At 39.1% G+C, this 14,535-nt stretch overlaps 1 protein-coding gene across 4 annotated transcripts; it reads left to right on the top strand.

The window, feature by feature from the left end:
- On the top strand, positions 588 to 12,506 carry TXNDC9 (thioredoxin domain containing 9). Of its 4 annotated transcripts, none has more exons than XM_005686287.3 (5): positions 588 to 834; positions 3,201 to 3,412; positions 5,273 to 5,391; positions 7,736 to 7,990; positions 11,898 to 12,506. In XM_005686287.3, the coding sequence occupies exons 2-5, from the start codon at positions 3,224 to 3,226 to the stop codon at positions 12,013 to 12,015; spliced, it is 681 nt and encodes a 226-aa protein (XP_005686344.1). In that variant the 5' UTR covers positions 588 to 834; positions 3,201 to 3,223; the 3' UTR covers positions 12,016 to 12,506. The 4 variants fall into 4 exon arrangements, with proteins under 4 accessions (XP_005686344.1, XP_005686343.1, XP_013822901.1 ...); XM_005686286.3 differs by having other exon boundaries at positions 588 to 852; XM_013967447.2 differs by having other exon boundaries at positions 588 to 852; positions 3,173 to 3,412.

Below are 14,535 nucleotides of genomic sequence, written 5' to 3'. Positions count from 1 at the left end.
CTCTGTCCCTCTGTACTCAGCTGCGTGAAGTTCAATAAAGAAGCATAGTGAACCACGGGTGAGCCGTCTGGGTGTTCCAAAGGGAGACAGAAATCCACAATACTGAGCCTCGTAGTCATCTCCATGAATTACCAAAACAAATAAACAAACCATTAAAAAAAAAGGACACACCCATTAATTCTCCTAAATAGATCATGATCTTTACATTCAAACCGAGAACAAGCTCTAAAAATTTATGTCAGGGAAGTCGCGAGGGAGCATACTAGGGTTGTAAAAGTGTTTTATATCCGGATCTGGACAACGATTCTCTGTATTAACTATGTAAAAAACTTACACGTAAGTTATACTTTAATTGTTTTTTAAAGGGGGGAATTTTTCAATAAACCGAATGGAAACAAAATTGGAGTGCCACTCCAGAGCAGGGTCATTGCTATTTCCTTTCTGATGTAACACTGTTGATGTGTCAGAGCCTAAGAACGTCGACTCCAGGCTAAGCACTTAAGAAACTACAATCTCCGGCGTACTTCGCTCCCCCGCCCTCTGGGCTGTTGACTCGGAGGGAGGGAAAGGTTCGTTCAAACGCCAAGAGTTCGGAGAGCCGGAGCAGAGGAAAAGTGGAGAAGGGCGCACGCGCAGAAGCGCTCGCCGCGCGCACTTCCCTCCCCCCTCCTCCGCACTACCTCCACTTCCTGGGACGTCGCAGTGGCTATCGCGTGAGATCCGCGGCCAATGAGGAGGCGGAAGTGACGGCCGCTTCGCAGCTACCCGCAGCTGCTTGGAGGCTGAAGCCAGAGAGGATTGCTCTTCTGGAGAGGCTGATTCTTCGTATCTCAGGTATCCCCGAGAGCTCAGGTGAGGCAGAGAGTGGCGTGAAAAAACCGGCCATACATCCTGGTGCTAACGGACGCCCGACTGCTCCGCATCCTGCCTAGGCGAGGGAGGGGCGCGGCTCGGGCCCGGGAGTCCCCGCCACGGGGGAGGCTTTGGCGCATGCGCCGGGGAGGCTTTGAAGCTGGGGCCCCGTCGCCTCTGCCCTCGTCTGTTCCCGGGGTGCGGGGAGTGGCGAGGGTACTTTTGGGAAGCGGCTGGCGTGCGGTTAACGGTGAGGCCCCCTGGTTGTTTTGGCGGGTGCATACAGGGGAATCGCGGAAATGGTTAGGTAACTTCAGGACACGTCCCTCCCCACCATTCAGTTGAACTGAAAAAAGAATCGGAAGCTTTTGGTTTGGAGAATGAAGTTATCTCTGCACCATCTCCTTTCCCCCTTTCTGAAGGCGATGACCAGCACAACCTGCCCCCTAGAACAGGTCTTGTTAATCACTTCTCCTCCCAGTTATCCAGAGTTAAATTCTGAGCTCAGCCTGTAAAACTCCAGGGACAAGCATCCGCTACGCCCCTTGTAAAGAACAAGGTCTGACAAGCAAGTCTAACAAATACTACTTTTCTGTCTCATCCGCCCCGATCCTGAGAGTCATAGTCTTAAGTTTTTCTTGAGAAGTAGGGAGTGTGAAATTCATTTCCTGTATTTGAAATGCAGGTCCTTTAAAATTTTATCGCCTGTGAGGAACTTACATTTTGGTTTTTAAAACCCAGAAATACTTTTAAAACATAACCATAATTTGAACAATAGCTAGACACATGCTACTTCAACCGTTGACAAATATTTTTTGCGCACCTGCAGTGTTCCCCACATTGCTAGCTCCAGGAATACAAAGATAAAATCCAGGATGCTTTTAGACTGCTTTTCATGTGGGGAAAAAAAAAAAATGGAATCAGAGGAGAATTTTGCAGGAAAACTATTTCAATTCAGTTCAACAGTTAATAGAGGGTCTGGTGGGCCAGTCTGTGTGTCAGAAGCTGGGCAAATGAGCTCACAAATTTCAGATTATTTAAAAGTGCTTCAGTAGTAGTTGAAAACATATCATAGTTAGTTGAGATCAACAGTCTCCTGCTTTGACAGATTATAAATTTCTGTGGTAATAACCCAGAAGTACATAAAATCACCATCTAACTGTTGCTGGTAGAAAATAACTTATTTTAAAATACGCAGTTGAAATAGATAACCAACAAAGACACTGTATAGCACAAGGAACTCTATTCAGTAATCTGTAGTAATCTAAATGGGAAAAGAATTTGAAAAAGGGAATTGAGTATGTATAAATTAATCACTTTGCTGTATACCTGAAATACAACATTGTAAATCAACTATATGCCAATATAAAATAAAAATTTTAAATAAATAGACTATGTCATTGAGATCTGAATTAGAGTCTGTTTTTAAACTCCTATCTTACATAGAGGAGTGATGGTAAAATCAATATGCTTTTAGTATTTGGAGTGTTGTTTGACATCAAAGTTATGAGCACTGAGTGTCACTAAATCAATACTAGTATCAATCTTTGTGGGCTCTTAGACTTTATTAGTTACTGAGAGAACAGAACTGGAAACTAGAGTTTAGGGACACCAGGCAGAGTTCTTTACACAAGTTGTAATGAGCTCTCTTCAGAGTTAAAATCATTTAGGCAGAGATGAAAAATAATGTTTTTTGCTCAAATGTGCTCTATCTTAAAAGCAAAATTTGGTGTGTACACATATGTGTAAAACCTTGCTACAGTTAAACTTTATCATGTTTGCAGTCATTTCTGCTTTGCTTCTCTTTTCCTTTGGTAAAGAACACTGTCAGTATACAACACTAGGTTTAGTTTCAACTACTCATTTCTTTCTGGTCTGGTGATGGTCTTAAAGATTTCTTTGCTTTAGAATAGTAAACAAAGTCAAAAGCACTCTAACCTTTGGTCTAAATTATTTTTGACTAGTGTGACTTCCCCGGTGGTACAGAACCCACCTGCCAGTGCAGGAGACATAAGAGAGACGGTTTGATCCCTGGGTCGGGAGGATCCCCTAGGGGAGGACGTGGCAACCCACTGCAGTGTTCTTGCCTGGAGAATCCCATGGACAGAGGAGCCTGGCAGGCTACAGTCAGACACAGCTGAAGCGACAACACGCAAGAGTGACTATAACCTGTTGAAAATTAAATTTTAAAATATTTAAGTAAAAATTCTTAACATGACATGGTTGGTTGTCAACAGAACACTTTGTGAACTCCAAATTGTATATTTGCTAGCATTTGGGGAACTAAGAGAAAAGTTTCTTGTCTTATTTTTTTCTCCAACTTTGTAAACCTTCTCTCCTGCATCAAGGCTGAACCGTACCATTTAGAAGAATGGAAGCAAACGCATCTGTTGACATGTTTTCAAAAGTCCTGGAGAATCAGTTGCTTCAAACCACCAAACTAGTGGAAGAACATTTGGATTCGGAAATTCAGAAACTAGATCAGATGGATGAGGATGAATTAGAACGCCTCAAAGAAAAGAGACTCGAGGCTCTGAAGAAAGCTCAACAGCAGAAACAAGTAACCTCTCTGCACTGCTTTCTGAAATTGCTCTCACAGTATGCTTCTAACCACTTCTATATACACGTGCCTAAAGTTCTCAGTCTTTAGGGTTGTTTGACCTCAAAAGTACCTAATGTCATTAAAATTTTTCCCTGGGGGGGAAAGATAGTTTTTAAAGACACATTCCGAGTTAGCCCAGTCAGTGTTAATTCATAGTCAAGTCCAAGAAACACCTGGTCCAGGATAATTTTCTGAGCTCAGATTTGTGTAGTTGAGGAGAGTATGGATGAGGAAGAACACTGGGAGAAATAGGGGTCTGCAGGTTCCCTTTCCGGTAGAGTTATGAGAAAGCCTATCATGATTTGTCTGGCTCAAAGCAAGTGTGTCATTAAGAAGTTTAAACTCTTTCCGTGTGAGAGTTTAAACTCTTTATGGAAGCTCTACCAAAGAAGTAAGCTAAAAATACCAGGGCCTCCTGTAGCTCAACATAAGCCAACATGAAACAGATACCAAAACTGGTGATGCAGTCTGGGCTTCTGCCCCTTTCTAGTGCATTCAGAGGATGCGGTGTCTAGGAGTCATTTCATATAGGAAAGTCAAAAGCAGGCAGAAATGTTCAGTGTGGAACAGGGCAATCATGCGATATCTGAAGGGCTGCCCTGAAAGATAGATTAGAACTTCTCTCATCTGAGGTCCAGGCTGGGACCCACAGACCAAAGTTCAGGATATATTGCAGTCAGTGGGAGAAGACTCTTCTGAGAACTAGAGAATACATGTATTAATGTTTTTCAGGCACCTGTGCTTTCCCACCACCCTGTTACTCTCATGTTGTCTTGTCACAGTAGCTCAGTGAGATCGTTGTCTTATGATCTCCACATTACAAATGAGGAATGTGAGCTCAGAGCTTATGAGAACTCGCAGCCTAATGAGTGCTCGCGCGGTGGTTCGAGTCCTGTCTGCAAGTCCAGTCCGCCTTTTTATTAAAACCGAGTCTTGAGAAGGGCTTCCCTAACGGCTCACATGGTGCAGAATCTGCCTACAATGTAGGAGACCCAGGTGCAGTCCCTGGATTGGGAAGATCCCCTGGAGGAGGGTATGGCAATCCACTCGAGTATCCTTGCCTGTAAAATTCCATGGACAGAGGAGCCTGGCAGGCTACATACAGCCCATGGGTCACAAAGAGCCGGACACGACGGAGCAACCAACACAGGCAGTAAGACAAAGGGATAGAGGGGAAAAAGGTTAAAAGACAGTAGAAGTCTTGAGAAAGGAAACAAGTTTCCACTTGAGGCAGTCAGCTTCCTGCCACGGGAAAGGTGCAGGAAACTGAAATACCTGTCCAACGTGGATGATAAGGGTCGAGGTAGTGATTTGGAGAATTGGATTAGCTGGACTTGTGGGTCCCTTTTTCTGGACACCACATGAGAAAACACCTTTTTCTTCACTGGATGCTGTCTGTGGGTGGCCAGGCTAGAAGAGTGCTGTCTCTAAGGTGGTCACCAAAAGTACACAGGGCTCCTCAGCTTCAGAGCTGTAGTACCCACCCCCTCCCCAAACACCAGTTGGCTTTATCTCATAGCTGTTCTTTTTTAAAGCTTTGTAGTAACTTGGATCAGATTCTTTATTTTCAAAGTTCTAAGAAACTGTGTTTTGAGTTACCAAGACAGATAATTCCAAGCTATGCTGTGGAGATAGTCCTGGGCCACAGACTATTTCTGCACTGACACTAGAAAGATAGGAAAGTACATCACCGAAAGGAATTCATTTCTAAGATAAAATCAACTTAATTACAAAATAATATAGTGATTTGGATATAAGAAATAAAGTGACATTGAAAGAGATTTCAAATGTGTGATATTTCTCTTTTCTTCAAATTAGGAATGGCTTTCAAAAGGACATGGGGAATACAGAGAAATCCCTAGTGAGAGAGACTTTTTTCAAGAGGTCAAGGAGAGTAAAAAAGTGGTTTGCCATTTCTACAGAGACTCCACATTCAGGTAACTTTGTTTCCCCTCAGTGACTGTTTTTACATATGAAGAGATGGTTGAATAGATACCCTGACTTAATAGAGAAATTAAGAAAAATGTGAAAGGAACTAATTCCTAAGTTGTCCCTTTGTACTGGAAGTCTGTATATTAAAATTAAGCAGTCAGCAAAGATTAACTTGAAAACCAGTGACATAAAAGAGTATAAATTGTTGGATTTCAGTATTTTCATAGAAGTGGCTATTTTCTGAATGATATTTCCGCTAGCTAATTTTAAAAACATCTTAGCAATGAGCACTTAAAATTTTTTTAACATCAATTCCAAGAATTCCGCTTTTGTCCCTACTATTACAATACAGCCACAGTGTTGGAAATGGGGCCAACACGTGAACACCAAGTTTGAATTCAGTCACTTCTAAACTGGCAATTCACAGAGAGATGATGGCTTGACAAGGCCTTTCCCCAGAAGCAGAGTTGGGACTTCAGGTTTGGCTGGAAGATGGAGAAAGTGATTTCTCTTAGACGAGCCCAGGTCTGCCAACCTCTCTTTGGAGGCTGATCCCTCAAAGTAAAAATAGCCCCAGAAGAGGTTATATCTTAAACCAGATGGCTTAAGCCTGTTTTTTCTCCCTAGCTGCAAAGTTTGAATAGTTGCCAACATCAGATGATGTGATAACAGACCTAGAATTGTATGAAAGCAATTTGCTGATGCTGAGCAGCTCCTGCGGAAACTCACACTTCAACCCAGAGTCTCCCTTGCTCTCTGTGGCCCCAGCCCTGCCCTCTTCTCTCATCTCCATAGTCTGCCTGGCCCTTGTCTTTGCCTCCTCACCCAACAACATGGTTATTAGTGGCTGGGATTTAACTAATAGAATACAAACGAAAGAAAATAGAGTCAAGGTTGAATGAATTGATACAAATACAGACAGATATCAAAGTTTTTAGTATGTGGTAATGCTAGACATTTCAGGCAGTATAAGATCCTGGAACATTCACAGTCTCCCTTGAGGTAAGTACTTTATAATCCCCATGCTTTTTTGTGTGTGGACACCAAAACTTGGAGAAATTAAGTGACCTGCCTGATGTCACTCAGTTGCTAAATGATAAAAGCAGATTTGAGCCCAGCTTAATGCTATTTTAACTACATCATGACTGCTCCCTCTGGGTTTAAATTGGACTTAAAATTCAATTTTAAAAATGGATTAATTGGCCAATGGGACATACTTATTTAAAATAGATTCCATATTATTCCAGTAAAACCGTGGAGTTGATTCCTGTAGAAACCCTCGAGAATGTATTTCTCCAAATGATCTGTCACTTCTTTGGAGCTTCATTCAGAAACCACTTACTCTCTCCTGACAATTTTCACTATTAATAAAATCCCATTGCTTCACTGCATGAGTGATATATAAAAAGAATCACTCAGAGGTGATGAGGCATCAGGGTTATTAGAAACTCAGTGGACCTGAACTTATCTCAGGAAAAACTACCAAGAAGTACCCCAGAAACCTGCTAGTAAAGTCAGCTGTGGTGCTGGTGTATTAATTATCGAAAGCAGAGTAGTGATCAAACTTTGCTGAGCTTAGGAATCCCTTGCATGTTTCTCAGCTTAAGTCCCAGAGACTTTTGACTTATCTGTATGTTTTAAAAAGTTGATTGTACTAATTACCTCTGGGTAAGAACAACTGCTCACAGAGGTTTTTATAGTTCTCTCTCAGATACACTAAAGGGTTGGCCAGTTTAAAGTGTAATTTAATGAAAATACCACTTTTCCTTTTCAGGTGGCTCAATAAAAATACTGCTGGTATTTTGCACTTCTTTAGAACCATCATGACCATATATTTGTAGCCCTTACCCTTGATAGACTTCACACTAACAGAATTTGTATGGTTGGAAAGGTTCCTTCTCAGTGACATACTCAGTCTTTCTTAGTGACTTCCAGATACAACACCACCTGTACATTTCTAATTCTGAGCGGTGTCTTCTGAGCTCCGTCAAGTTCAGGTTTGTCTCTTTTATGAAATGCCAGGAAACATGCATAAGGAAAATGACTATTGTTTTATTCTTAGCCATGAACATGACAGCTTTGTGAGCCACCTAAGTCATATGTTGAGTACTTTTTTCTTTATGTATATCATTAAGGCAGATCCAGCCTTCTGGACTACAGTATCATAAGCGGTAGAGAAAGAGGTACCTACCCTATGAAATGGAAATGAGGTTATCTGGTAGATACATAGGTTGACTGGCAGATTATGCGATTCAGGAAAAGTAAAAAACTTAGATGTGCCTTAATATTTATTTTGATAAAGAAATTGTCATTTTTAGCTTTTGGTTTTCTATGTGTTGTTATTTACAGGTGTAAAATACTAGACAGACACTTGGTGATACTGTCCAAGAAACATCTTGAGACCAAATTTTTGAAACTGAATGTGGAAAAAGCACCTTTCCTTTGTGAGAGACTGCGTATCAAAGTCATTCCCACACTAGCACTGGTGAAAGATGGAAAAACACAGGATTTTGTTGTTGGATTTTCTGACCTAGGAAATACAGATGACTTCACCACAGAGACCTTAGAGTGGAGGCTCGGGTGTTCTGATATTCTCAATTACAGGTAACGTGCAGCAAACCAGCAATTTATTTTAACTCCCATATTCAGTTGAAGTTTTTAGGTAATTTTTATGTTCAGTTTAGTTCAGTTCACTTGCTCAGTTGTGTCCAACTCTTTGCACAGCACGCCAGGCCTCCCTGTCCATCACCAATTCCCGGAGTTCACTCAGACTCACGTCCATCGATAAAGCCATCCAGCCATCTCATCCTCTGTCGTCCCCTTCTCCTCCTGCCCCCAATCCCTCCCAGCATCAGAGTCTTTTCCAATGAGTCAGCTCTTCGCATGAGGTGGCCAAGGTACTGGAGTTTCAGCTTCAGCATCATTCCTTCCAAAGAAATCCCAGGGCTGATCTCCTTTAGAATGGACTGGTTGGATCTCCTTGCAGTCCAAGGGACTCTCAAGAGTTCTCCAACACCACAGTTCAAAAGCATCAATTCTTCAGCACTCAACTGTCTTCACAGTCCAACTCTCACATCCATACATGACCACTGGAAAAACCATAGCCTTGGCTAGACGGACCTTTGTTGGCAAAGTAATGTCTCCGCTTTTGAATATGCTATCTAGGTTGGTCATAACTTTCCTTCCAAGGAGTAAGCATCTTTTAATTTAATGACTGCAATCACCATCTGCAGTCATTTTGGAGCCCCCCAAAATAAAGTCTGACACTGTTTCCACTGTTTTCCCATCTATTTCCCATGAAGTGATGGGACCGGATGCTGTGATCTTCATTTTCTGAATGTTGAGCTTTAAGCCAACTTTTTCACTCTCCTCTTTCACTTTCATCAAGAGGCTTTTGAGTTCCTCTTCACTTTCTGCCATAAGGGTGGTGTCATCTGCATATCTGAGGTTATTGATATTTCTCCCAGCAATCTTGATTCCAGCTTGTGCTTCCTCCAGCCCAGCGTTTCTCATGATGTACTCTGCATAGAAGTTAAATAAGCAGGGTGACAGTATACAGCCTTGACGTACTCCTTTTCCTATTTGGAACCAGTCTTGTTGTTCCGTGTCCAGTTCTAACTGTTGCTTCTTGACCTGCATATAGGTTTCTCAAGAGGCAGGTCAGGTGGTCTGGTATTCCCATCTCTTTCAGAATTTTCTACAGTTTATTGTGATCTACACAGTTAAAGGCTTTGGCATAGTCACTAAAGCAGAAATAGATGTTTTTCTGGAACTCTCTTGCTTTTGCCATGATCCAGCGGATGTTGGCAATTTGATCTCTGGTTCCTCTGCCTTTTCTAAAACCAGCTTGAACATCTGAAAGTTCACAGTTCACGTATTGCTGAAGCCTGGCTTGGAGAATTTAGAGCATTACTTTACTAGCGTGTGAGATGAGTGCAATTGTGCAGTAGTTTGAGCATTCTTTGGCATTGCCTTTCAGTTTTCCAAATTTGCTGGCATATTGAGTGCAGCACTTTCACAGCATCATCTTTCAGGATTTGAAATAGCTCAACTGGAATTCCATCATCTACACTAGCTTTGTTCGTAGTGATGCTTTCTAAGGCCCACTTGACTTCACATTCCAGGATGTCTGGCTCTAGGTGAGTGATCACACCGTCATGATTATCTGGGTCATGAAGATCTTTTTTGTATAGTTCTTTTGTGTATTCTTGCCACCTCTTATTATCTTCTGCTTCTGTTAAGTCCATACCATTTCTGTCCTTTATTTCCATAAAATAAATATATTATTATTCATTTTTATGGTAAGCTTTATCTTGAAGCTGGAGATGAAGAAAAACTGCCACAAAGGAAAAGCGTATCTCTTAAAGTGTACCTTAGTATGATCTTACAGCAAAATCAGAGTTCCAAATAAAGTTGATCTTGGGTTTTAGAGTCCACCTAACTAAAAGTTTTCAAACAGATCCTATGAAATCTAATTTAGTATTCATCTGGAAACCCAGGATGACACTCGAGAAGAATTGACTCCTTCCTGCTTTAACCCAGATTACTCAAATTGACAATGACTTATTTTCAAACATTAGATTTTTAATATAGTTACTCCTGTATCACTTGTCAACTCTGATAAACTACATAACATCTCATTTCTATGTTTAGCTTAAATTACTTAACTATAAAGAACAATCTCAGTAGAAAATGACCTAAAATCCAGCTTCCATTTTCCACTCATCTCTTTGTTCACTTCACCAGACAGTTTATCTAATTTCGCAGATTAGAGCACATCTTATGTATCTGTTTTTTATCTGCAAAAGTAATAGGTTAAATTTTCCAGTTATTCCAGTCAGAATACCTTTCAATAAGTAGAAAATTCCCTCATCTTTTTATTTTCCTTCCTCCTTTTCCTCTGAATCTCTCCTACATCAGTATAAGTCATTCCTATATTGTAGAAATTGATTTTGAAGTTCAGGTTTTGTTTTCTTAAGTAAAACATTAATATTAAATCGTGATTTCCAATTTTAAATAAGTTGGAAACTAGTGCAAAGAATTCCCATATATCATTCACCTGTATCCCTCAATTTTCAGTATTTTATATTTGCTTTATCATTGTTTTTGGGTATATATAAACTTTTTTCAGAACCATCTGACTGGATATTGTAGCTGTATTGTCCCTTTACTCCTAAATATTTCTGTTTGCATTTCCTAAGAACAGGGACATTCTTATACATCCACAGTAAAAATTATTAAAATACAAAATACGTAGTTTACAGACCTTACTCAAAGTCCATCATTGTCCCAATAATATCCTCCATACTGAAGAAATGAGTACCAAGTACTTACTGTGCATTTTTAGTTTCCTTTAACCTACAGCAATGTGTTCCCCTTGTTTTCCAATAGTTTAACATTTTTGACCAGTACAACTAGTTATTTCATAGTGCGTCTCCCAGTTTGGGTTCATCTAATGTTTCACAGTAAGATTCGGGTTTTGCATATTTTCCACAGGTGTAATATGGAAGTGATGTGTTCTTCTTTCTCAGTGTACTGTATTGGGAGACATAGGGTGGTTTGTCTCATTGCTGGCAGTCGTATCTGAGCACTGGCTAATCAGTTGTCTACCAAGCTAACTGGTAATCTAAGGAAGACCTTTTGCAGACCCCACATTCGTTTACTTTTTCATTTATTTGTATTAGAATGGGCTATGGACTATTTTATTCAATGGGATACATTATGGAGTATTACTGTTATTATTTACTTTGAAGCTCAGATTGCCTCACGTTTGCCCAGTGAGAGCCTTGCATTCTGGCTTTTGTGTGTTCTTGACACGTCCCCATAATCCTTTGAGCACTTTCTTTCTGGTGCAGGTAAGATCTCTTAGGGGGACCTGTGTTGTATTCTCCATAGGAATTGACTTTATCTCCAAGAAGCCATGATTCCCTTTGGTGGCAAATGATATTTCAAAACCAAGATCTTATTTTTCAGGTATCATGAAAAGCATTCTATACTAATTCAGGGTTAATGATAATGAGTTCCATGAGTTTGTTGTCTATAGTGATCTAAACATTAAAAGATGTTAAATAGGATCAAACTGGTCGTAACAGGCTATCGAAAATAGAGTGTCATTTTCCTGTGTCATTTTCACAGGCATAGGAGTCTAATACAGATTCAGCATACCCAAAACATGACAATAACTGATTTCCTTCTATGGTTTTCAATCAGAGATTTTGTTGGTACATTCCATGAAATGCTAATCAGTAATTAATGATAAGAAAATAAAATGCTAGTCAAAAGCATTTAGTAGTACAAAGTAAGGTTTAAAACTGTGAATTATCATTATCAACTATTAACTTATTAACTTATTAGTATTAATTTTTGGTACCCCTTCCTCAACACCAGCATTATAAAGAAAATTTTACTCTGTTCTATGTGTTCCAATGAGGATAGATTTTTGTGTAGTTTAATATACCAGCTGTACTAAATCATAGAGAATTAAGTGTTTTTCATATTTGTTTCTTTTTAGTGGAAATTTAATGGAGCCACCATTTCAGAGCCAAAAGAAATTCGGAACAAACTTTACAAAGCTGGAAAAGAAAACTATTCGAGGAAAGAAATATGATTCAGACTCTGATGATGATTAGAAATTAGTTATAATTCTTTGTAAATCGTCTTTTTATTTATCCTTACTTCACAATTAGATGTGTTTTCTAAACTCTATTGATTTCAGTATGTTCATCTCCTCATGGTTCCATTCTAGAGTTTTATGCAGTGGCATCATAGTGAAAAACATCTTTAATATTTTCTATGTGGAGCTTGTGTTTAAGTAGAGGAAAACTTCTGAGTTCTAAAATTATCTGAGGAGAGTCTGGATTCTCTATTTTTGAGATTGGTTTTATCACAATGATTCTTACGTTTTTATACCATTCACAATTGTGTTTTTAATCTACTGGATTGAAATAGAAATTCAGCACACTATTCCAGGACTAATTCTTACGCAGCATTATTTACTTTATAAAGAGGTCAAGTAACATTTACTGGTGTAACAGATAGCACTTGTAAATGAATTAGAAACACTCTTCACTTCTGGAATATATTTAAGTAATGATTAAAGAACTGTTTATTTATTCTGTAAGCTGCATGGTGGTGTTGAATCAACTGATGGCATCAGAAAGCTTTTTCAGGTTGTGAACATACTGCCTTATTTAAAGAGTCCTGATTGCTTATAGTTTAAGACGTGCGTTAAAAAATCAAGAAGCACTTTGGGAATGGCAGCATGATCTACAGACCCATCAGTGAAACAACCATAACTGGTAAATATTTTTCTAAAAATTAAAGTCTCTGGAAATTGTCATAAGAGCATACAGCAAACAAAAACACTTATTCAAGAAAATACTCAGTCTTGGGAAGAATAGTGAGTCTCTGTGGTACTTGAACCATGATCCTGCTAAAACTCACACAAGAAATAGACAATCTGAATAGGCCTCTTTTATGTAATCAATAGCTACTAACTTTCTAAAACAAAGCACCAGACCCACGTGGGTTCAGTGGTGAATTCTAGTGAACATTAATTAATGAAGAGGTTTTATAAATTCTCTACATTCCCTTTCAAAAGATGGAAGCAGAAAGAGTTAGGTCTCATTCCTAACTCATGAGACCAGCTTTACTCTAATGCCAAAAACAAAGACATCTGTCTTGAACAGAAGCAAAGATCCTTAAAATATTAGCAGATCAGTCCAACAGTATATAAAAAACAACCAGGCACCACAACCAAATGAGATTTATCCCAGGTATGCAAAGCTGTTTCAGTACTTGAAAAATCAATTAACGTAGTCACTGTCTGAAAAATTAGAATCACATAACCTTATCAGTGACTTCCCTGGTGGCTCAGACGGTAAAGCGGGAGACTTTGCTTACAATGCAGGAGACCTGGGTTCGATCCCTGGGTCAGGAAGATCCTCTGGAGAAGGAAATGGCAACCCACTCCAGTATTCTTGCCTGGAAAATCCCATGGACAGAGGAGCATGGTGGGCTACAGTCCACGGGGTCGCAAAGGGTCGGACACAAATGAGTGACTTCACTTTAACCTTATCAGTATAAAAAGCATTTGACAAAATCCGATACCATTCATGATTAAAAACTCAGTAAACAATAGAAGGGAATGTACTCAACTTGACTTTTTGAAAATACCTATAGAAACCTAAAACTAATATACCTACAGCTAATATCACACATAATGGAAGAAGTTTAAAGTTTTCCCATTAAGATCACACACAAGGTAAAATGTCTTTACCAGCTCACCTCTGCTTTTCAGTGTCATAGTGGAAGTCTTAGCTAATACAACAAGGAAAGAAAAAATATTGAAAAGACAGAAGTAAACTTGTGATAGCTTGTAGATGACATGATTATGTACTAATAGAAAGTCCAGCAGAATTTACAAAAACAAGCAAACAACCCTCCTGGAACTAACGAAAGATACAGCAAAGTTATAGAATACAAGGTTAATATACAAAAGTCTACTGTCTTCCTATACCAGCAGCAATGAACAACTGAAATTTAACATTAAAAGATGCTACCATTAGCACTAAATGAGGGAAAACAACAAAACAGTTGAAAGATATTAAGGAATAAATAAATGGAGATACAGTCCATGTTCAGAGATAGGGTGATTCAATATTTAAGATGTAAGTTAATTATTACATTCAGCTTGATTCACATGTTCATAAATTTAACTCATAGATTCAATGCAATGCCAGTCAAAATCCCTGAAACTTATTTTATGGATACTGACAAACTAATTCTCAAGTTTATATGAAAAAGAAAAAGGCTCAGAACAGCCAACACAGTATAGAAGGAGAACAACAAAGTTGGAAGACATTAGCCAACTTTAAGACCTAACAATAGAAGATCATCATATCTTTTTATCATACCTTTTAAAAAACACTTTTTTAAACATGAGCGCTAATTAGAAACACATCTGGAACTTTAGAGGAAAGAAAGCAATACTTGGGCATTTCTATTTTTCAAAAATTCCAACATAATTCTGGTAAATCTTATCTAGTTTGTTTCACTTCTATTTCATATTCAGTGTTCTCATTTCATTTAGTTTATGTTTCCCAATTTCTCCATCTTTTCTTTTCTTGTTCTTTATCAAAAGTAGTAGA

The sequence above is a fragment of the Capra hircus genome, chromosome 11 (genome assembly GCF_001704415.2).
Source record: "Capra hircus breed San Clemente chromosome 11, ASM170441v1, whole genome shotgun sequence".
In the NCBI taxonomy this organism is placed as follows: Eukaryota; Metazoa; Chordata; class Mammalia; order Artiodactyla; family Bovidae; genus Capra; species Capra hircus.
This window is presented reverse-complemented; position numbering and strand designations above follow the sequence as displayed.